Genomic DNA, 25,586 nt, shown 5'->3' on the forward strand with positions numbered 1-25,586 from the left:
TTTACGCATGCGCTGCATTCCAATGTTTTGTTTCCTGTTCAAGTCTTGTCTCGTTGAAAAATATCAACAAAAGCCTTTTCTACGTTAAATTAGACTTCTACATCTAACATTAGGATATTATAATGAGTAACTTTAACATAAAGTAGAAATACACCGCACAAGAAATGATAGAATTACAAACAAACCGTTGAAACACGAATGTTTTGGAGGTTGCCATAAACGCCGAAAATCTCCATGCAGTGATATTTGAGACTACAAATATATAAAGATATATATTCAGAGTATTTTTTTAAGGTGAACAAATTACTAAAAAATGATTGAAATCATTATAGATGCACACGACCCACCAAGCTGACACCAATTGTCAATGATTGTTGCTAAACATAAGTTGAGCACAGGAGTTTGAAATCCTATCAATAAGGAGGTAACACGAATGACCGAATAACACTGTTATTATCCGAATAACACATGTAATGACCGAATAACTCTTCAAATATCAATATTAACACATTTGAGTGACTTTTAAACATATATTATTGAATAAAATTATAATAGAAGTGTATTTTATAACCTAAAAATGATTTACAAGTTGCAGGTAAGTTAATATTGATCATTATAAATTTATGGATATCTGTGTGTATTTCCAAGATGGCGATGGCGACCAAGGAAATCGTATAGAATGAATAAAAGAAAGATTGCATACAATCCCTCAATGTGTTCATCTTAGACCACCAAAGTGGAGCCCTCACGCCACGTCAAGGCAATGAACAATGTGAGGGTGTGCCTTTTTAAAATAAAATATGGAATAGTAAACTGTTTAAATTAGTTTTTGTTTTAATTTTAGTTAGTTATTAAAAAAATTATTATCTTTATCATATTATTATATTTTTAATTTAGAAATGGATGTTAACCAAGCCCCTTTTAAACTCTAAAATTACAACTACTAAGATATCCTACACAAGGCACGGGCTTATCTGTCATAGTCCGCGAATATACTTTAATTAGAATTTATTGTAAACATTTTATAACTACTAAGATATCCTGCACAAGGCACGGGCTTATCTGTCATAGTCCGCGAAAATACTTTATTTAGAATTTATTGTAAAAAAATTATAACTATTAAGATATCCTGCACAAGGCACAGGTTTATATGTCATAGTCCGCGGAAATAATTTATTTAGAATTGTTAAAAAATATTTATAACTATTAAGATATCCTGCACAAGGCACAGGCTTATCTGTCATAGTCCGCGGAAATACTTTATTTAGAATTTATTGTAAAAAAATTATAACTATTAAGATATCCTGCACAAGGCACGGGGTTATCCGTCATAGTCCGCGAAAATACTTTATTTAGAATTTATTGTAAAATATTTATAACTATTAAGTAATGCAGCCTTGGTAAACCAAGACAGTCACAAGCCTGTTAATGCAGAGTGTCCATACCGTAATATAATTTCATTATCTCTTAATGATTAATTATGTAATGGGCATGTGTCAGTAAACAACAACCGAATTAACAATATAACAGAAGTAATGATTATTTTGTTTATTGGAACATATTAACTCATTATCACTACTAAATTATATATTTGGTACTGAACATTTCACTATTAAAACTTATTCAATGTATGAAAATAAAGGAAAGTAGCAATAAAAAAACGTAAATACTAATTATTTAGTAATTAAGCAAATTTAATACATTTTAAATGAAATAAGAAATAAATGAAATATAATAAACTTAGTGAAAGATTGTCTTCTTTGAAATTGAAAATTAAAATTTTTATTTTAAACTTCTTTTTCCATGTTTTGTTCTCTATTAATAATATAAAAACTCAATTTCACATTTATATACCTTATAATAAACGGTATGTCTGAAATATACTTTAAAAAATACTTACCTTTCTAGGGCCTTGGCCATGTCATACTTGTTGTCTGTAAAGCAGCAGTCCTTACATAGGAACTTTAGAGACACATCTGACCAGGCCAATAACAATGCTTCATCCATTGGGACACAAGCACTGTGAACCCAACGATCACAACAACTGCATTGAATGGTGCAATCAACACATTCTTCATCACATTGAACACACGGATATAAAGCCATTTTGAAAATGGAAGACAGCACAAATGTCTTCATGGTTTTTTATACAAAATTATAGTTACTTGTAAAAACATTTATATTTGCCAATGAAGTTTTGAGAAAATTTTATTAGAACAAACATACGAATCATCCATTCAGAAGCTTTGTTTTTATTAAAACAATCAAGTATAATAATTTTTTAATTAAATTTGAATTGAATATGTGAAAATTCTTAATTACATTTTATTTAATGTTGAGTAAATTGTTATGAAAAGTAATTAGTGATTGGAGTAATTGCATTGCTTTGATGTAATGGTTAAATTTTCAAATCCTTTCTGAAAAACAATCATTAGACAATTCTCTGTATATACAGTAAAATATTTAATACTATATTTTCATAGCGTTTTCCTTTGAAGGCATATGCAATCTTTCTTTTATTCATTCTATACGATTTCCTTGGTCGCCATCTTGGAAATACACACCGATATCCATAAATTTATGATCAATATTAACTCACCTGCAACTTGTAAATCATTTTTAGGTTATAAAATACACTTCTAATATAATTTTATTCAATAATATATGTTTAAAAGTCACTCAAATGTGTTAATATTGATATTTGAAGAGTTATTCGGTCATTACATGTGTTATTCGGATAATAACAGTGTTATTCGGTCATTCGAGGTACCGTCAATAAGGGGGTAAAAATATACCAAAGAGGGTGGTAAAGGGGGGTACTGAACACGGAAACACGTGAAATAAAAATCGCAAAAACGTAGCACAAAAAATAAAAATCAGGAAAAACGAAGCACGATAAATAAGATCGTAAATATGAAGGAAACAAGTACCAGAAGTTATATCCAGTCGTTCTTGTAGATCATGCAGCCATTAGTAATGAACATTGAAGACCTTGCAGTCACCTTTTAGCATCCGCTACTTGCATCTTACTTGATAAAAAAACGAATTTATAGACTAGCAATTTGATGGACTTCATTAATACCATACATATTGCAAAAGCAAAAGTAGAATGGTAACAATATATTAATCAATTTCTATAAGTTTACACAAGATGTGAAGTTTCAGAAGGTATTATAACACACTGACTTTTTAATCAATTTCGGGACCTGCACGAGAAATTAAGAGCACTGACACGAAGCATGGAAAATAAATAAGAGGAAACACGAAGCACGCAAATCGAGCCAAACACGAGAACATGAGAAATAACACGTTAAAACACGAAAATACGTGAAATAAAAAGGCCGAAAACGTTGCACGAAAATAACCCTTTACCACCCTCACCAAAGTATAGTCGACTTTGGTATATTTTTACCCCCTTATTGATAGGATCTTGAAAGAAGCTCTACTGTGATAGTCGACTTTGGTATATTTTTACCCCCTTATTGATAGGATTTCAAACTCCTGTGAGTTGAGACAGCACAGGCACTTGTTTCTGTCAATCTCTGAATCTGTCATTTACCAATACACCTAATCGCTATTTGACAACCATTACTAGACATCACACATGTTCCTGTCAAATTTTGACGTCATAATAGAAAATATCTAAAGCCAAAATGGAAAAGATGACGTCGAAAGTTCATGTGGGACAGCTTTTCAGATCAAGTCGTAATAGCTATAAGGTGTATGCCAAAGGGGAAATGAGTCTGTTTGCTCCCAAAATACATTCATGCCCATTTGTTCGTCCACTTTTTCTGATCACACTTATTTAATATTTTAGATACATTCCCTAATCCTAGCTTTGCTTGAATCAATCATAAGATTGAAGTAGCTATAATGAATTGATACTGCCAATGATTATTGAATATTGTTATTTAACTCCATTTCTAAAGTTGTTCTTTTTAAGAATGTATCCAAAATATGCAAAACTTAACTGTATTATGAGCATGCCTACATATGTACATTGTACATGTACAATATACATGTATTTGAGAAAATGGAAGAACTCAATTTTTCCTTCATTTTGAAAAAAATAACTCAATTTTAACTGTATACATATCTTTCAAGCCCAAGAATGTTTTACCAACTGTTTTATAATTACCTGTCATTTTATTTCAAATTTAGACATCATCACTGATCATGGACTTGGGGTGAAGGTGGGGGTAATTTTCATTTACTATGGGCAGGTCAGTCAGACCTCACCTTTGATCCCTGTAGTAGTAAACATTTGTCTGATTTGTGTCTCATACTTTTAATACTGTAGAACTGTTTCATTTTGATATATAAACAGTTTCAAATTGGACAGGTTATAACTTTCACTAGGGGAATAAAATGTATCATATATTATAATGTCAGATTGAAGAATTTTTCTCTATGATGGAAAAAATGAACAGATAGTTTTCCACGTTTATGATGTTTCTGTATTTTTGTTAACTTGCTTTCTTTCTCTCAGCAGGAAATAACATGACCTCAATGATGGAATCTGACATTGACCAATTTATTCAAAATCAGAAAGCAAAACTTCAACAGGAAAGACAACAGTTAGCAGTAAGTTTTTCTCTCTTTCTTACATAAAATTTATTGACTACATTTAAAGATATATACATATGAAAACAATGAACTGAAATGGAACAAAACTGCATGCTTATTGCACATTTATAATGTTTCTTATTATACAGCTAATGCATGACTGTTAACTTATCATGATCATTGAAAGACTAATACAAAATAATATATATATCTATATGTACATGATACACCATCATGTGGTTTGTATCAAATTGTAATTTTGTTTAAAAACTTTTAGTTAATTTTAGTATTTACAGGTAGTAGGTCCATTTACCTTCAGTAGTACTTTAATTGAAAGAATTATGTATGTTATATGATATATCCCTGCTAACCTCTGTCTCATTGGCAGTTGTACCACATCCTCACAGTGTTTGTTATATTACAAGAACAGAAGAGATACAGTGTAACATGTAAACAAGATGTAACATATGTAGTCTCATTTTCAGTTTCTTTTGTACTTATTTCCAATGAATTCAGATTAACCCATAATAAAATTGAGAAATGAAATGGGGAATGTGTCAAAGCGACAACAACCTGACCATAGAGCAGAAAACAGCCGAAGTCCACCAATGGGTCTTCAATGTAGAGAGAAACTCCCGTACTCATAAGCGTCCTTCAACTGGCCCCTTAAAAAATATGTATACTAGTACAGTGATAATGGACGTCATACTAAACTCCGAATTATACATAAGAAACTGTACAATGGATTGAAGTTTTTTGTAAAAGTTTAAGGAAACAAGTTGCCAAGTGTTGAAGTAAGATTATAGAATCATCAAAAATGAAGGCAGGATTGTGTGTTTTTTTCATAAGTAATTTTTGCAGATAAAGGCTTATATTATCAGAAACAGGCACTAAACTGGATTCCCCATCAGTTAATCAGCACATATTTTTTTTACCTACAATGGAGAAGTATTTTCACTTTTCTTTCTGAAAGTTTCATTTTCTCTTTGTATAATGTAAGTAAAAACATAATTGACTGTACAAACCCTGAGATACTGTAATTAATACTCAAAACAAGTCAACATAATCATTATTATAAGTACTTTTTCTTTGATATTCCATGTTATAGTATACATGTAGATGTGATTGATTGCTCATAAATGAAAAAGAAGATTTGCCTTTGTTTTATTTTGGTTCATAATAATCACATGTAATGCTACATTTATCCCCTATCCATGACTTCTTTTAATTCATACTTAACAAAATGTTTAGACAAATTACTTGTGTTGTTGTTAGGATGATGAAAGAGGTGAAAGGGTAGGGCGTAGACAGTGGGATGATCCTGGACAAGAGACACAATATGCTGAACAGGTACGATGCTGTGTCACTATTTTGTCTGTTTGCACTGTTGTTGTTAACTGATTGTATTGTACTCTATATTTTTTTATTTATATATTTATATTTCTTAGTATGATACTTCTTAGTATGTTGTTGTTTCAGTAAATAGATGATGTGTCAACTCAGGGTCCTTTTAATGTTACTTTTATTTTTAATACATTAACACACAAAGTTGTACACAAAAAATATAAAAAAATGTCAGGATTCTTATTATATATGCATCTATTTATACAATGTATATATTAACAGGAAATGCAAGACTTCTGGATTGATTGGTCAAATAAATCTTAAAACTGAATTTGCATGTTCAAAATTTCACAATTTTGCAGGAACTGTTGGATTTATGTTTAATTAACATTTATACTAATAATAAACCGCTGTACTTTGGGGTTAAAACTAGGTTAAAACTATATCCTTTTCATGTGTTAATAATGCTGCCCTGAAATGACAGTAAAATAATTGAAATTGCAAAATTTCTACAAATTTTGTTTGCTTACTTTGCAATTGCTAATTGAGGAATACTTCGAAAGGGTATTCGAGTCTGATATGCTTTTGTGTTTAACTGCTTACTGGCATTTTTTAGGAATGTGAGGAGAAAGTTATGCTCTATGTTAGTTTAATCAGAATGCTCCTGCAAACATCCTATTTCAAGAAATGTTTCATCACTTGAATAAAGAAATGTGAGAATTAAAGAGAAATAATGATACCAAAAAGTATTCTATTTTCTTTTATTAAATTTAGGACGATATAAGCCAACAAACATTTCCCTCTGCACCTCAATTTTATATTCAACTGTTTATAAAGAAAATGAGGCTTTATGACTAAGAGTAATATAAAGTTGTTGGCAAAGAGTTGATTTAGAATCTGTTCTATAAAAACAAGCTTATCAATTCTTAACAAAAGGTATTTCTTTAATCTGGAGCTCATGGTAACAAATGGATGAAAAATTTTGATTTGTATGATACAGGTTTTCATGTCCTACAAATAAGAGGACATATTACAGTCTGTGCCAGACTGTTTTAGGGTTTGTCTGACCAAAAGAGAAATTTGGACTTTTCTACTATGTCCTACAAATAAGAGGACATATTACAGTCTGTGCCAGACTGTTTTAGGGTTTGTCTGACCAAAAGAGAAATTTGGACTTTTCTACTATATATGCAACATAAATATCTTTAAACTTCTGTCTGACCGAATGATTTTTTGTCTGACATTTTGTCAGTCAGACAGAGTTTGGGATACACTGATATTAAGATGTTTTCTTCTCAAACAGATTTAAAGCAGAGTAAGGGAGGTATTTCAAACACTGCATTTGAATTACCTTTCTTACACTGCTTCTAAATTATGTGTAAAGAAATGTTGTATTGTTTTAAGGTGATTAGCTGTCAATTTATTTTTAGACGTTACTATTTTAAAAATGCTGAAGAAGGTCATTTAATTTTAGACATGATTATGTACCGGTATGTCATTTTCTATTTTAAGACTTTTATGATATATTTAAATGGGTTATTATGGTTGCAAACTCCATTGGAAATTTGAATTGAAATTATGACCATATCTTGAGGGAAAATTTTTTTTTTTTGGAAAAAAGGGGGGATAATTTGTTCTCAAGATTTTATAAATTAAAAAGAAAATTTCTTCAAATATTATATTTTTTTGTAGGGGGAATGTCAATTCACAACAGCATAGTGTATTGCTCAAAAACAAAATGATTGAATATAAATTCAAATCACATAACCAATTCAAGTTCTTTGTCTACAGTTATTCTGTGTCAGAAACCTATTATGTGTCAAATATTTAATTACAATCCAAATTCAGACCTGTATCAAGTGTGAATATTGTGTCCATTTTTGCCCCAAGTGTTCAGGGTTGGAGCTCTGCGGTCATATCCAGCTGCACTCGGCGAATTTATTTATTCTAATTTACTAAGTAACTTCATTTTGTGCATGTATCAGCATGAAAATTAAGTGTATACATATAATTGTGTAAAGCACATTTGAATACCCTTTTGTTATATTTGCCTCTCGTTTAATATGAAATATTTTCTTATTGTGTCTTTATATTTAAACAAGTAAATACGATTGCATAATTTGTATGACTGACAATGAATTATATCTTGTTATTAGAAAGTAAATATATTGAAGTCACCAGAATTGAGAATCCCGTTAAGTAGCGAATCAGCTGGTTCAGAACAACACAACCAAACAAGTGACAATAAGGTGAACTCAAGATCTGTTTGGACTTACTAGGGTCACATATATTGTATTTGGATGATGTGTTTGCAAACTTGGTGTATATCTATATAAAAGATACCATGCATGTTAAAGTTTGAACTGCTTTTTTATGAGGTTTATTGGGAAATTGCTTTTTTTTCCTTTACATATAGTAAATGTTTCCGAGGCACTTTATTATGAATGGTACATGTACATTGTAGAAACTTGCAGTGGCTGCTAATTTCCTACATGTAGCTTTGGTGATTTCAGGATATAGATTGAATTAAGAAAATTAAAATGTTACAACGCTTATTGTAATGTTTATTGTAGTAAACAAAGGGATATTAGTTGAAGAAGACCCCTTTTAATAAGTAAATTTTAGCAAACTAAAGTTTCTTTGGTTTCAATCAATTTTGTACTTAAAAATTTGACAACTGATTAATTAGTTGATTCTTCATCTCAATCTTAAATTAGAATATATATAGCCAGTCCTGGTCTTTTCAATATTATTATTTGTGTCTAAACTAACAGAGTACCAATCCTCCTAAGACTGCACCAAGGTCCAACACTACTCAACGTAAAACAACACCAGAAGCAGGCCTTAACAAACTAGGAAAATATGAGGAGAAAAGAAAACAACTTATTGAACAAAGAACAGAAGAATATAAAGCTATCCAGAACCAGGTACACAAAACAGGATGTGAATACACAATGTATGTGTGTTCAACCACAACCATGTGTTAGGGTAGTGTGGATATTGGCAATGTACGGAAGTGGTTTGCACAAAATTTGAGAATGTTTTGCTATAAATATAATCTCTGTTGGGTACCTGTTTGTATGATTTATTGTGCATATTTATTTTGTAATGCACTGAAGTTTTATTTCGTATTACATGTTAGAATTGCACTGAAATGTTATTTTGGTATGGTATTACATGTTACAGTTACTCCCTAAGAGGACTATTATGGTCAGGAGTCATACATTACCAGATCCCAAGTCAATGAGGGAGTTTGAGTATAAAGATGCTAGAAAGGAGCTGATGAAGGAAAGAAGGAAGGATTATGAGGAATATCTAAGGACCTATCATCATGATCTCATACCATTATTATCCACACCAGCGAACTCCTCCCCACAAACCAGGCGTTACAACAGGCGACATAGTCCATCTCTACATTACCCAATGCTACCTCACTTTTCATTTGATCAGTTTAGGGACAAGAGCTCAGAGGTAATGTGTTGAATGTATCATAACAGTGTCCAAAGGATTAACTGATAGCATGAGATCAAAATGACAGTACAGCCATCTTAACAGTGTCCAATGGCTTGTGATAGCATGAAATAATATTGACAGCACAACTTTATCTGCCTGCATTAAACCTGTTTATAATGGCATGCAATATACAGGATTTAAGTTTCCATAACCAGAGGACTTGTTTGGAGGCTTACAAACTGACAGCATGAAGTGATATTAACAATCTGCAAAGGAGATGAGATAACAATCAGCAAAATGTAAATAAAACAAAACAGATTTGAAGTAGAAATTATGGTTCAAAAGGCCATTAAATAATGCTGACTATTTATAATAACTATGTAGCATGACTGTCTTTAATTAATGTTTTAGTAACAGCATGTGATGTACATGTATTATATTCCAGATGAATTGACTAATTCTCGACTAATATTGTACCATGTAATGTATATTGTTGTTATGATAATGTTTTAAATGCCTATGTACAGAATTGTTTTGTTGTTAAATTTTTTTTAATTGCTATATACATTTAGAGGCCATATATATGTTAAGTTAGTATTTGAGTTTAGTTAAGTTTTGAGGAAAAATATATATTTGCAGGAATTTTAAATGTAGGAAGTAGACTCAAGTTCTGTTACCCATGTCATTTTTAAATTAACAATAAACCTCACATTATTTTGCTATACAGAAGACAAATGAATCGCCACGTAAACCTGAAGTTGATTACAAAGAGTGGGAGCTCTCCTTCCAAAAAGAAAAACAAAGAGACTATAATCAATATTTAGAACAGGTACTATCATTGTTTATATAAGTTATACAACAAACAAATGGTTTTGATATCAAAGTTAATAAGAAATTAAAATTCCTAAAGCAGTTGATATAGTTTTCAAAGTATAACAGTATAATTGTTTTACCTGAATAAAGTACTGTTTTTATGCATTAAGTAAATTTTTTAAGTTAAGAATTAGCTATAATATTTTTTGTAAATATATAGAAATTGAAACAATTATTGTAAAAATGACTAATCTGTTTCCACTTCATTAGAGAAAACGTAGAACAAGAAAACAACCTACCCCTCCTGGGTCAGGTTTAAAGTTTGGGGAGTTTGAGGAATATCGTAAAAAGATTGACCGACAACGCAAACAAGATTACAAGGAAGAGCTAGAAAAGGTAGAGCCCAAAAAGCTGTCATTTAACGTATAAAGGTCTACACAAAATTTCTACTAAGTTGTTTTATAAAATTGATAACCATCAAAACTTATGGTAGAAAGGTCACTTTTTTAAGGTATTGGCATGATTATTTAATAATAAATTTGATTAAGATTTAAATTTACATGAAGGAAAAAGAGGAAAATTTCACAAATTTAGATAAAATTATGACCACCTTGCTATTTTTTTTTAAAGTTTAGACTAATTGTGATGTTGGAATTTTTGCCATGCACATTTTATTAAAAAGTTAACTTACATATAACTGTTGACCAAAAGAATTACTGATAAGTGTTGTCTGTGTAATTCTTCTAGCAACAGACAGAGCAAATGATGTTAAAAGCACAAAGAGATTATAATACAGTTCCCTATGTACAAACTTCTCCTCGTTTTGATCCTTCCAAAGAAAAACTAGACCACGAAATAAGTGACAGGATAATGAACCAGAAGTTTAAAGAATTTGATAAAATGATGGCGCTCAATAAGACACATGACCAGCATGTACATGTAGATAAAAGAAGGACAGAACGTCCACCGCCAAGACCACAAGATAAGGTTGTACCAGAAGAGCAGGTACTTATAAATCCTGCCCTATAGACCTATACCATACAGATGTCAAACGTAGAATAGACTAACACAGGCCACACAACTTTAGTAGTGCTGAACATTCCCACATAGCTTTTTCAGATATTTGTAATTTTAAAGAAAAAATCTTGTGTTGCAATAATAAAAAAAGAGTATGTTGTATGAGTGTAAAAGAAATATGTCTTTTAATTTTCATGAATTATTGAAGAAATAGAGTTGTAATTTATTGATAGAAGTTTGAAGCACTTTATATTTTATTTGAAAATATCACCTTGTTTTGCACATAATAAATATCACATTATCACAATTTAGATTTTTTTTTGCTTATAATTTATTTTTTGCCTTACATCACCTATATTGTGACTAATATTTCTGTATAGACACCAGAGAAGCCTTCAGAGCCTAACAACTATTATGACACATTTCACTATCAGAAACATCAGCAACAACTGAAGGATGAAAGGCAGAAAGAGACGAGACAATTCTTTGAACAGGTAGATGATGAATGAGTGACTAGTGCTAGTATTGCTGGATAGTGCTAGAGACATCAATTAATTACATTGTTTTTAATGTTTTTCTGCTGTGCTGTTTTTAAAAATATAACAATATGTATTTATATAGATAAGCTATTAGTTAGTTTTGTGCTGTTTTACAAACTAAAACAATGTGAATATATGCTGCACCATTAACAATTTGTAAACACATGGAAACCATAATTGTGAACATTTACACACAAATAATGTGATTTTGGAGTTTGTTTATCAATGTCTAAATTTGGCCCTGAAATTTGAGATATACCAAAAATTATTTAAAAAAAAAACCCGATCATCGTCACTGATATATTTGTCAAAATTTTTCTTAATTTTACATAAGTTGTTATTATCAATTATAATATCAAGGAATTCATGTGAATTTCAGGCTGTGTTACAGTGAGTTGACTGTTAGTGTTGCTCTCCACCAATTGCAACTCATTCAAAATTTTGACCAAATTGCAATTTGTTTTATTATACCAAATTGTTCAACTGGTCAGAATATTGAACAAATTGTTCAGTCAAAATGTGAAAGTGCAAGGTGATAAAATAAAACATACTTACAATCCTATAAGACTTTAACTCCACTTTAATGATGTTGTGACAAAATTAGTTTATCAGTTTGTATAGTTATATTATAGTCATTTCCATGCTGAAGAGGAACTGTTTATTTTGAATTGCTATAAAATTGTCCAAACTAAGCTTTCATATAGTTTTTCTTTCTAAAAGTATTCTATATTTATAACAATCAGATATCATTTTAAATAAAACATCATATATTCAGTAAAATATGTGTGAAATAACAATATGCTATTGATAAGTTTTCAGGGGAGATAACCTAAAATATTATTCTTTTGAATAAAGACTTTTTGAAAGAAAAGTTATTATCTCCCCCATGGAAACTTCCTACAAACATATATTGCAGTTTAACACATATTTTACTGAATATGAAATGTTTTAATTCACATAATGTCTGATTCTTATAAATATAGAATACTTTTAGAAAGAAAAACTTTATGAAAGCTTAGTTTGGACAATTTAATAGCAATTCAAAATAAACAGTTCCCCTTCAGCATGGAAATGAATATAATATAACTATACAAACTGATAAACTAATTTTGTCACAACATCATTAAAGTGGAGTAAAAGTCTTATAGGATTTTAAGTATGTTTTATTTTATCACCTTGCACTTGGCTGTGGTTTTCTACAGCAGTTGGTTCAAATTTCTGACCAGTTGAACAATTTGATTTTATAAAACAAATTGCAATTTGGTCAAAATTTTGAATGAATTGCAATTGGTGGAGAGCAACACTAACAGTAACACAAACTTCACACATGTTTATTTTACATAGAAATGTGTTGAATTCACCAATTTATGAATATGTTAAAAAAACAATTCTAGTTGAAAAAATGTGTGTAATTAATGAAAATATAAAGAATGCATGCCTGTATTGGTTTACTAATGTGCTAGTTAACAAATAGTTCATTTATTAAGTTTGTTGCAAATTTATAGTATTGTTATTTTTGTTAATTATGCCAGTATTAATATATATTTTATGTTGTATCTGCTTTTGCATGTGTTTTGTTATTATTTATACCTATATATATGTATATGCTTGTTGTATTTATGTTACCATACTTAGAAATAAAAGCTTATAACTAAAAAGCCATCACTGCTTCACACTTGTTGACTTTTTAGAACACCACAATACAACAACATCTGTTCCAATGTTTTCCTCTATACCTATATAATAAGTAAAGAAATCCTTTTACAAGTGTTAGATATGTTATATTGGGAAAACTATGCCCATTTGATACAGATTACAGAATCATGGTAAATAAATACATTTAGCCTCAATAGACTGACAATTTTAGTATTTGATTAGAACATTGATTTTTGTATTTCTTTAAATTTATGAGGTTGAGATTGACATCTTTAAAGTCTTTCACTTTTAATCAAACTATTGTAAAGTTTAGTTAAAAAAGATGGATATGTCCTTCCTTCATGCAAAATTTGAATTTTTACCCTATTTCCAGGTTACCTCAGTTTGCCTAATATACAGCTAGTGAATGTTCATGCTTTTAATGCTAGTTTCTAACAAAACATCTTTTTCATAGCGGGCAGACCCCCAAACAAACAGAACAAATGACCCCCCTAAAGAAGAAGCACCAGGGCTTCAGCTGGGAAAATATGAAGAAAAAAGAAAGAAATTAGAACAGGAAAGAAAAAGAGAATATAATGAAATGCTGGCCAAGGTATTGAGTGGCACCAGAATTTTTTTTAAGAATCACAGAACTTTTTCCTATGATTTATGTCTATAATAAATACATTTTATACATGTTTGATTTTGATACCAGTTAACAATATTTGTTTTTTACCTTTTGCATGGATGTAGAATTCATAGATAATCTTAAGTAGTTAAATGTTAATTTGTTAATTTCTGTTTGTTGTTTTGATACTAGAGTTTTAGCAAGTATGTACAATTAAATAAAAAAATTAAAAATAACACTAGAAAGTCAAAATCTTGATTGACAAATGTCCTAAAAAAATTACGATACACAATTGGTGTATTCCCTTTCTGTCATTTTCAGTCAAGTCATTCTAATTTTAGAGAATATTTACACACACAATAAAGTGGGATTTATGGGAATGTTCTCTTCATTGCCGTTTTCAGCTTAATTTAAAACAGGCCTTACTAGCTCAGATATCCTCATCCATATTTAAGTTATTAGTCTAAGAAAAGATATTTACAGTTTGTGTCATAACTAAAATATAATTAATAATATAACTTTACATTGTAAATACCACATACAAATTCTAAGAGGTAAAATAATGAAATATTTTGAATTTGTTTTCTTTAATATGATGATTTTCAGCATGAATGTATTCTATAGTTGTAATGTTTTTATGTGAAGCAAAGTATATGAAATGGGAATTTTTATGCCCCATTTATGGGCATTATGTTTTCTGGTCTGTGCGTCCGTCTGTCCGTCCGTTTGTCCCGCTTCAGGTTAAAGTTTTTGGTCCATGTTAAAGGTTTTGGTTGAGGTAGTTTTTGATGAAGTTGAAGTTCAATCAATTTGAAACTTAGTAAACATGTTCCCTTTGATATGATCTTCCTAATTTTAATGCCAAATTAGAGATTTTATCCCATTTTCACGGTCCACTGAACATAAAAAAAATGATAGTTCGGATGGGGCATCCGTGTACTTGGAACACATTCTTGATTTAGATTAAGTTTTGTTCATGTTAATGTAAAATTTGGTTTTGCAAACCTCAATGTAGATATGTTGTCTTGTTTGTAAATTTGATGTTGATGTCTTTTAACAGTTGTTGGTGGTGGAGCGTTTATTTATTTATTTCTTGTTACACTATTAACAGCAAAAGGGTAAAAGGTCCAAAGGTGCACAGTTAAGGGAAGAAAGATCACAGCCCCAGACACAAAGGGAAGAAAGGTCATATGCACGACCCCAGCCAAATTATCCAGATCAAAATTCAATAGCACAACCACAGCCCAGAGATACTGCCAGATCATCATATGAACAGTATGATAGGTCTAGACAGCTTCAAGAAGATAAAGAGAATGAATATTATGATTTGGTCAGCAAGGTATAATTAAATGGCACTGTTTTTCTGTAGCTGCACCAGATTATGTTATATTTTTATGCTTAAAATATATAAAGCTATAATATGTAAAGAGCATAGTTAGATACCTTAAAAATCATTATGTGTTAAGTACTAACTTTTCACATTTTGTCCGTCTATGCACTTATTTAAAAGGTTTCAGGAAATAATTTGCATTAAACAGTCCTAATTTTATCAAAGAGAGTAGTGTTAGTCAATTTTTTATGGTTAATTATTATAAGGATTATTATATTTCTCATTTAGATATTTTACCTCATAATAAGTTATTCAGTATATTAGAAAAATAAACACTTCACTGTTGGAAGCTAGAAGTAAATGCTAGTATTGTTCTATATTTAGCTTCAGCATGGAAGAGAAGATAACTCTGTGGAGAGATTACCTCAGGTAGTTGTTCCCCTTAGTGTAAAACTATAGTAGAGTTAGATTTATTTTTATCTCATAGATATGTTTTTAATGCAGTGTTAAATTATATTTGAATTATTATCATTTTAATTCATTTTTATCCCTAGTGTTTTGTTACGTTGAAAGATTTGTTTTACCAGTTTTGTTCCTTTAAAAAGTTGAAATATTCTGTAACATGTCATTATTTTAAGATTGAAATATGTAGTCAGTTAAATTTTGTACAATATTCGTTTTATATTTTGTAGACTTTTATACTTTGTTAAAGCTTGTAACCATCATGCATGCACTATTTGTTCTTTTTATGTTATAAGTTAAGACATTGTTTTGCTTTATTAAGGGGAGACAAACTTCATATACTGAAGGTGAAACAGCAGCACTTACAATGTTAGAGGAGAAAGAAAGAGAATATCAACAACTTCTAAATGAGGTAGCATGACAGTTACTTACCCTTAATTATCAAGTCTAGTACTTTTACTTAAAACATTAAGGAATATACAGATACATATATGCCTTGTTTCTATGATAATTTTGATGCCAACTTGATTTAGGTCTTCTGTTTCCACAGAATCTGAATTCTGCCTTACAACTCCCCTTGACTTTGTAGTGTAGGTAGATAGTTGTAGAATTTGACATGTATGTATTTGAAAATTCTAAGAAAAAAACAATTTTGTGTGACCTTTGATCAATTTGTCATGATAGTATCAGATTCAGTAAAACAATCTTTCGATTTCTCTTCTATTTTCTAAATCTTTGACTACTCAAGAAATGGATAATTGCGTATTTGTTTATTTGTTTTAATAATCATTTTAATTTGGATGTTTGTTATTGAGAATGTTTGATTTAAAGTCGCTCTAATAAATATCAAATTTTCTTGCGGTTAAATACATGTCAGATTGTTGGTTTGTAGCTACAAGTAGAAGGTAATGACTCTGAGGAACAAAACAAACCTCTTGCTCATCCTGGTAATTTTGATGATATTACTGATACCGAGCAAGGAGATAGAAAACTCCTAAATGGGTCACCACCTCTGTATCTCCTCTCAGAAAGTCACATGGATGAAGTGGAGAAAAAAATTGAGAAATTGAAAAAAATTTTTAAAGAAAGGAATGAAACTGGTTATCGTACTGCTGAATCCCTGTTGGGTGAAATTGGTGACCAGTTAGAGCATGTGCAAACATTATTATCTCCATCGTGGCTCATTCCAATGCCAATACAGAGACGATATCTCAAGTTATTAAAAATTTACAAACACCAGCTGAAAAAAATGTATAGCCGTGAATTCAGCTCTGAGGTATCCCTAAAATGAGCTTATGAGTGATGACATAAAATTTAATTGCATGAAGCTGAAGTTAACAACTGATAGAAGTAATACAGAACAAAGTTCTGTCTAAAAATCATCAGTCGTCACATTTTTAAGATGTTTCCAAATTTTCATCTGTATTGAAGACCTGTAATAGCTTATAACCTTTTGCTTTAAATTTAACAATAGTTTGTATTAGAGAACATATAACAGCATCTTTTCTCAGTCTCTTCCTCTTCTATGATATATATGACTTAAAATTAAATATATATAATGAATGGTCACCTTCAGATATTGCTGAATGTAACCTAAAAACGCTTAAGTGTCCATTTGAATATTGCAAACATTTTTTTAGTAACTTTTTGATATTTAAAATTCACCATTGTGTCATAATTTGATATCTAGCACTGAGTCTTGTTTATATGAAGCACTGAGTTTAAAGGTAGCCATGATGATTGAGCATTTTTGACATGATTATTATTTGTAGGATAACAGAATGATTGTGTATCATTTCTTACAGATTTTACTAACCTACATTATATTCATTTAATATGAATTTCTGTAATACAATTTCTATTTATTAACAAATGTAAATATTGTTCCATTTCAAGTTCAAAATGTTATTCAATTATAAATGAAATTATGTTTATTCTATTATGTTCTGTATGATGAGCTATTGTAGTAAATTTGTTATTACAGGATATATAATGTATACCTACCTGTTGAAAAATCTTTGAAATATACCTTTTTCTTTTTAAATGCAATTGATTTTACAATTATTCTGATCTTTTATCTTCATTTTGAATTAATCCCAGATGCCTTTGAACATTTTACAATTATTTGTAATAAGATTTTCTTTATTTAAATGCAGCTTTAGGTCTTAGGTTCTATAGTGATGTGAACTCATATGGATTGTTAATAAACGCTTTTGATGAAAAATGTCTTGTGATATTACAGCGACAGGAACAAGAAAGGGAAACTCACAGAGATCAGTTACCACCAAAACCCCCAACTCCAGGGGGGATGTTTAATAAACTTGGTGCCCATGATAGACAGAGGGACAAATTAAATGAAGAGAGAAAGGAGGAGTACAACAGATTGATAAATGAGGTATGACCTGTCTGTATTTATCTATTCACAGAATGAAATGATTTCTTTCCTATTTTAAACCCTGAGATATGTTGTTTTAGTTTATATTCTTAACCCTTTTCCCTCATGTAGAGACTAAACTCTGAAGGTTATTACATCATATCTATTTTAATCTTGATAATTTTTACAAGCTTGTTCTTCTTACTATAAGTCTACATTTTCAAACTTGTTTTTGAACTGACAGTATATTTGTATCCATGACTTTTAGCAAGCTGAAAGGTTTTATGAGGTAGCAAATACATACCATACAATGATGGCTGATGAAATTGATTTTGAGGTATTGCAAAGAAATGGCATTCAAAATGTGTGAAGTTTTGCACAGTCTTAATGACTCCTTTTATAATACCCAACCATTTTGGTTCGGTTTTGATTACACATCCTGGTTTAAATTGTCAGATGAATAGAAAAAATAATACCATGATAAGAGTTGTGATCTTTATATTTTACTGCAAAAAAATTTTGAGCATAAATTGGTACGGGTCTGTCTTAATTTGAATCTTTTAAAATGACATCTTTGGTATATTTATTTGACAATTATATTTTATTGTATGGTTCAACTAAGGATCAGAAAAAGGAAAATATTTAATATTTGGATACAGTCATATATGAGACACAATAAAGGTTATATTTATTTGTAATTAGGTCTTTACCATTGCAGAAAAGTGGGTCTTTCTTGGTGTTTGATAAAAATTGTTTTAAACAACAATAGACCTGTTTAAGTCTCTGTTGACTTGTGTCTGCAGTTGTATTATGCGGTGTCTGGTAAAGCCCTTTATCATTTAAAAACCAGGGTGGTTTTAGGCTGAAGTTTTTATTAAAAATAGTTTGTTGGAATGTTAACTTTTCAGCATAATGAAGCATTAGTTGGATTAATAAAGGGAGTTAATTCTGACGTAGAGGCCAGAACTGAGGTAACAGTGTTGTGTAGTGGTACTTTGCAGTCCCATCCTGTGTAGTGATACTTTGCTGTCCTATCCTCTTACCATGTAGAATTAAACTTTATCATACTTTTTCCAAAAAATATATTTCAATATGTAACAAGGTTTTTCAATGAGATATTTTATATAATATTTAAAAAAAATATTATATTTGAATTTTCTTGCTGCAGTCAATCAATAGGTTAATTATTGTTTTTATAAAATGCAACTTAGAAGATCTAAGAAAGTCTAAATATAAAGATTGGACCATTTTTCGTCATTTCTTTGTTATTGACTTTATATTGTTATGATGTGTGCATTTTCCAGTAATTGATTGTCAGTTGATTTTGCTATACATGATTGCTAACCATTAGTATTATCTACTGGTATTGAAGCTTGTATATTACATGTTGTAGATCAAATTTTTTTGTTGCATTTTAGAGTTAATATAGCTGTACAAATACACTAGATTTTATAATTTTAGCTCAATTGGCGTCCAAGCTCTTCAGTAAGACTATTTTTCAAGTGGATGAAATCTTCCAAAGAATCACTAGTTTAGAAAATTCCAGCTGCTCAAAAAGCTGTCGCTTAATTTTAGAATAGCATATAGTTAAATCATTTCAAAAATTGTTTCAAAACCCTGCAATGACTTTCTGAAAATTCAGAAAAATTGTCCTAAAATAGACATAGGTGCACATGAGACCATGGAATTTTCAGCATAATATTTATACTTTATCATTGCATTTCAGGGTGGCCAAAGGGGGAGAGGTAAAAGAAGTGAACCAAGGGAGGTAATTAAGAATATGAAATAATTGTATGCTTAGATTAGAGCTACCCTGAAGAGGGAAGCTCTGTTAAAAGTTAGCCAATTCTCCAAGAAATTGACTAACTGCAAAGAATTACACTCAAACAGGTGCTATGTTAGTCTTAACTTTATAGTGAGGTGAGAGTTTTTTGCTCCATGTTGGAGGCCTCGCTGACTGAGATGAAGAGCTGCAATAAAAGTGTTGTTCCTTTGTTGCTGTCCATGTACTGATGGACATGGAAGAATATCCCATATCCTTTAAATTTAAGGGTCACATCAACTTGAACTAAATGTAAATGTGCATTAGGATATGACCATTTAAAAATATATGCTAAATTAGGGTGTTGATCCACATTCACTTACAGTGATAGTGTGAGCTGGTCATATTCTTGTTTTCTGGTATATAGAATAATATTTAAAGAAAAACAACAAAAGTATGAATAGTTCTGAAGAGTTAAATGTAATTTGACATGTTATGCATGATATTGTAATGTCCTACCTGTTATAGTTGGGAGGTGTTTGTCATTAAGTCTGTACCATTCTTATTTTATATTAGTGTCTTAAGTAATTTTGTGCTATATTCTAACATTTCCACTTCAATATAATTCAAATGCTATCATGATATTGATGTTGATGACTTGGAAAAAAGTAAGGAATAAGAATACATCATTTTCAGACTTATCAACCAGAACCCCGTCAACAGCCAGAACCCAGACAAAGACCTTCTACAGATGAGGCCCCTGGTGGTTTCCTGAAGGGTTTGAATCCAAGAGATTCAGCAGAGGTAAGGCTAATATATTGTACTAGATTGATGTCATCAAAAAAGAATTGATTACCGGTATATGCAAGAGGTACATAAGTGTGAACTATATTATTTTATAAACTTTGTATTGAACATTTTGAAAGTCATCTGAACAAAACAAAAATAAACATGTACCTTTTATCTTACCAGAGGTCAAACTTTATCTTACCAGAGGTCCAACTTTTTCTTACCAGATGTCAAACTTTATCTTACCAGGGGTCAAACTTTATCTTACCAGAGGTCAAACTTAAAAAGGAAAAAGGGAAAAAGAAAATTTTTATCATATGGAAATTGAAAGCAATGTTCAATTATTTTATTCAAATCAAATTTTCTGAAAAACCTGTTCTTTAAATTTCCAATCAAAATGATATTAAATGTACTAGGGTCTTGCCATGGCAATTGCTTGATAGGGATAAGTCTGACAATCTATGTGTCCTTGTTTCTGAATCTGAACTTAAGCATCCATGTCTATGTAATTCAGTGTCAATGTATTCACTAATTGTGTGTGCATTTTAGTTTAAACATATTTATTTATAGTGGATTGGGAAACAAGTATTGCAACTTATATAAATCCCTTTCCACTTTGCGGGTGCGAGTGCTGCCTTGTAGCGGCATTAGCCTACTCTTTTTCTACAAGGGTGTCTTTAACGTGCAAGAGATATGGCTCTCTCTTAACACGGGCCAGCCATTTATCGTCCCCTTCCAACGGACTATCATCGTTTCCTCAAGACCATACTCGAAGATGGTGTCAAGGGAGAGCCGAAAATTGAGTTCCTGAAATTTTCATCCCAAACGGGAATCGAACCAGGAACCTTTGTGTTAGTAGTCCGATGCACTAACCACTACACCACGGCTCTTTTTATATGAAGAATTGTTTTATTTATAAATTTTGGATAGTTTCCGGACCCTCAAGCTAAACAATTTACCATGATGTTTGTCATTATATACAACAACTTTCAGTAATTTCATAGGCTCAATGTTTTCCATTTAGAGAGTTATTTAGGTCATTTTTTATAGAAATATTAAATTTAGGTTGTCTTTTAACAATAAAATCTCAAGAGAATATCCATATGATTCCAACATTCTTACAGTTTACCTTTGCCCAAACTTTATAATCATCTTTATATAGACAGCTGATTTTGTGATACTACAATTTGTTGGGCAAGTAAGGACTGTTTGTTAACCGCATCCTTTCACAAATTTGTTGAATGTAAAGTTACTGATTTCTGTATATTTATCCAGAATCTGAATTATCCAGTTCATAGCTGGTCACGTCATTGGTATGAAAGTAAACAATTTATTGATATCAAACCATATTCTGTAAGTTGCATGATGGGTACTGGTCTGATACAAGGCATGTTGCATGGGCTACCTTACCCAGCAGAATTTACATCCAATCAGAATAACCATGCTGGACCCAGGCTTAGATTTCATTTAAGTACTTTAAATCATGCATGTCAATTTTTTCTGGTGATAGAAATACTCTTTGTTAAGATTAGTGTCACTTTATGGACAAAACAAGGGGAGATAATAAAAAAAATAATGTCACACTAATGTTATCATAACTTAATGTTTCTTTTCACTGGAAGACAACAGACATGAAAGTGAACGTACTGATTATGTATATATGTATGCATGCAGTATTTGGTATAATGAACTTTTGTATGTATAATGCATATTTTAATAATAGTTTACTAATGCAGCATGGTAATTGTTTCAGCAACGCAAAAAGCAGCTACGCAATGATGAATATAATGAATTTTTACGACAGAAAGGTGGTAAAGGTCGAGGTCGGCAGACAGAGGGAAGACCACCTCTTCCTACCTCAGCAAGAAATCCAGTAAGTAAATCTGATATCAAGTTCAAGGAGGTTGGAGCTATGACCTCTGTTAAAGTTCAATGTGACAGCCTTAAGTTAAAGGTCAAGGTCATATTATTGTCAACATGATACAGGCTATTTACAATGATTTGACAGTATAAACCAAACTGTACAGACTATTCTTACAAATCATTGGTAACCCTTATTGATTGTCAAGGCAAAAGTTTAATAGACAAGCTCTGGAAAATGAGTTTTATAGAGGGATGTTGATCCATTTTGATGTTTGTAGACTAAAATGTTATTGCTTAAAGGAATGTTTTTGAAATGGATGGTATTCTTTTGTGTGTCCTAATAAAAATGCTAAGTTTTTTTTCTGTAAAAAGTAAACAGTATTTGTCATAAAAAATTTTAAAAACTTGTACTAAATGTAATTTGTTTCTTGATATATATGACTGGTTGGAATAGAAACTTTCTGTTTAAAAATTAAATCTTAAAGGTTTGATACATAGTTACAATTTTTGTTAAGAAATAAAGCCTAATTTGGATTATCTATCTTTTAATTGTTGTTATTATTTTCATGAAAGATGACTTCAAGAGTTCATGGCACTTTTTTTTTTTTATTATCATTGTATTTTTATTTTCAGCCTTTGGTGTAGTTATTTTTTAAAACCAATCATTAATGTAGAATTATTAAAAAAATGCTCATGGAAATGTTGGGTGACTCTTCTTGGTTTGTGAATAAAAAAGACTTCTATATAATATATTGGCTCTAAATAATGACGACTTCAGTATGTATACTAAAGAAATTTATCCTGTAGAACTTACTTTAAATAAAGCTAATGATAACAATGACCACTGCCCTTTCCTCGATCTTGATATCTATATCATAAACGGGAAGCTTAATACAAAAATTTATGATAAAAGAGATGATTTTTCATTTCCTATTGTTAATTATCCATTTTTAGATGGTGACGTTCCCTTGTCACCATCTTATGGTGTTTATATATCTCAACTTGTACGATTCGCTCGTGTATGTAACAATGTATTAGATTTTAGCGAGAGAAATTTATGTATTACTGAAAAATTATTACACCAGGGTTTTCGATATCACAAACTGGTCAAAACATTTACTAAATTTTATCACCGGTATAAGGAAATAATTCGTAAATATAACTCAACATGCAGACATCTTATACGTTCAGGTATTTCACATCCAAAATTTTATGGAAATATTCTTTATAAAGCACAAAAATGTCAGTATTCTCCTCAGAAACTAACAAAACCTTTAAATAGACTTATTAAAAGGGGATATAGTTACGATACTGTTGTCAGGTCATTAAAGATTGCATATTTTGGCTTTAACATTGATTCACTGATAGGGTCTTTGCATCGGAACTAAACACATTTATTTCTAAAAAAACAGTTGTTGGCATGACACGGGTTATGTTCTTCTCATATATTTTATGATAGTATGATACTAAACCCCTAACGGGAGGGATTGTACCTGATATTCATATGATGAAGACATAATCTTTCAATCAGTTTAATTGAGGTCTGGAGCTGGCATGTCAGTTAACTGCTAGTAGTCTGTTGTTATTTATGTATTATTGTCATTTTATTTATTTTCTTTTGTTACATCTTTTGACATCAGACTCGGACTTCTCTTGAACTGAATTTTAATGTGCGTATTGTTATTCTTTTACTTTTCTACATTGGCTAGAGGTATAGGGGGAGGGTTGAGATCTCATAAACATGTTTAACCCCGCCGCAATTTTGCGCCTGTCCCAAGTCAGGAGCCTCTGGCCTTTGTTAGTCTTGTATGATTTTAAATTTTAGTTTCTTGTGTATAATTCGGAGTTTAGTATGACGTCCATTATCACTGTACTATTATGCATATTTTAGGGGCCAGCTGAAGGACACCTACGGGTGCGGGAATTCTCGCTACATTGAAGACCCATTGGTTGCCTTCGGCTGTTGTTTGCTCTATGGTCGGGTGGTTGTCGCTTTGACATATTCACCATTTCCTTTCTCAATTTTATTCTATATAAACTCTCTCATTTAACATGATAAGAAACATGATTTTTTTATTTCATAGATTTGAAAGAAAAATCTCAAGATAAATAAATAGAAAGCAATCCAATAAAAGTTATGTAAAATTCTGGACAGAATTACTGTAACTGAATTAGCTGTGTGTGTTAACCATTTAAAAGTTAAATCTGCAGAAATTTATGATTCAACTGCAGTGATCATACATTTCACAACCAAATATTTTAGTCTCCATCAGATGACCAACATGTATTGATATTTTGGACCTATAGACTGGACTTTTGAGATACATTTTGTATATACATTTATCCTATTATATTTTTCTCCTCCACAAAATATTTATGTTGAATGAGAATATTTTTGTTTTAGATTCTTCTTTTTTTGAAGATATAAGATAGAATTGTCTCAATAAATGTGATAGTCTATTAGATTGGGCTTTAAATCCTGTTCCTCAGACTAATCATTGATATTCATATTACTAATGAATGGTCCTAGCTAGTACTTACAAGTGGTTAAAGGAATAGTGGCTTCGCTTGATACATCTACCCATTATTTGGCTTTGGTGTTAGCATGATAATCTTTTAATTGTAAAATAAAGTTATTTTATTAAAGAAAAGTTACATACAAATACTTATTTTTTTATTCTTTATCAATGCAGATTTTCTTTAAGAAATTTAAAAAATGATTTTTTTAAAATATTCTTTCTTTTTTTTATTAATCTTTTATCTATTTTTAATATTGACCATTCCAGAAAAAAAAAAAAGAATTCTTGTTATAAAGTGTTTGTTTTGTTTGTTTGATTTGATGCATTTGTGTGTTCTACAGCGACATGGTTATAATGACACAGAACCCCATAACAGAAGAGTAAATTCCGCCACAAACGAGGTACAAATCACTGAGCATGTTATTTACCACAAACTTGATTGTTTTATTCTACAGCCTTGATAGAATCTTCCTCTGTTGATGTTGTGTCAAG

General features: G+C 30.6%; 1 protein-coding gene across 29 annotated transcripts in view; it reads left to right on the forward strand.

The window, feature by feature from the left end:
* Positions 1–25,586, forward strand: part of LOC139501401 (centrosome and spindle pole-associated protein 1-like) — a 68,961-nt gene continuing 43,375 nt past the window's right edge. For 5 of the 29 annotated variants that reach the window (XM_071290454.1, XM_071290461.1, XM_071290477.1 and 2 more), the window contains exons 1-19: positions 17–294; positions 4,493–4,584; positions 5,842–5,916; positions 9,097–9,381; positions 10,091–10,192; positions 10,447–10,572; positions 10,924–11,181; positions 11,574–11,687; positions 13,843–13,980; positions 15,107–15,334; positions 15,710–15,754; positions 16,110–16,199; positions 16,680–17,063; positions 18,030–18,182; positions 19,070–19,132; positions 19,888–19,929; positions 20,620–20,727; positions 22,466–22,585; positions 25,436–25,495. In XM_071290454.1, coding sequence (XP_071146555.1) covers positions 4,501–4,584; positions 5,842–5,916; positions 9,097–9,381; positions 10,091–10,192; positions 10,447–10,572; positions 10,924–11,181; positions 11,574–11,687; positions 13,843–13,980; positions 15,107–15,334; positions 15,710–15,754; positions 16,110–16,199; positions 16,680–17,063; positions 18,030–18,182; positions 19,070–19,132; positions 19,888–19,929; positions 20,620–20,727; positions 22,466–22,585; positions 25,436–25,495 — 2,475 coding nt within the window. In that variant the 5' untranslated portion in view covers positions 17–294; positions 4,493–4,500. Of the gene's footprint in view, positions 295–4,489; positions 4,585–5,841; positions 5,917–8,066; positions 8,160–8,684; positions 8,838–9,096; positions 9,382–10,090; positions 10,193–10,446; positions 10,573–10,923; positions 11,182–11,573; positions 11,688–13,842; positions 13,981–15,106; positions 15,335–15,709; positions 15,755–16,109; positions 16,200–16,679; positions 17,064–18,029; positions 18,183–19,069; positions 19,133–19,887; positions 19,930–20,619; positions 20,728–22,465; positions 22,586–25,435; positions 25,496–25,586 lie in introns of all 29 variants that reach the window. The other 24 variants (XM_071290521.1, XM_071290533.1, XM_071290541.1 and 21 more) reach the window with 22 other exon arrangements.

Source organism: Mytilus edulis, chromosome 1, assembly GCF_963676685.1.
Source record: "Mytilus edulis chromosome 1, xbMytEdul2.2, whole genome shotgun sequence".
NCBI classification, from domain to species: domain Eukaryota; kingdom Metazoa; phylum Mollusca; class Bivalvia; order Mytilida; family Mytilidae; genus Mytilus; species Mytilus edulis.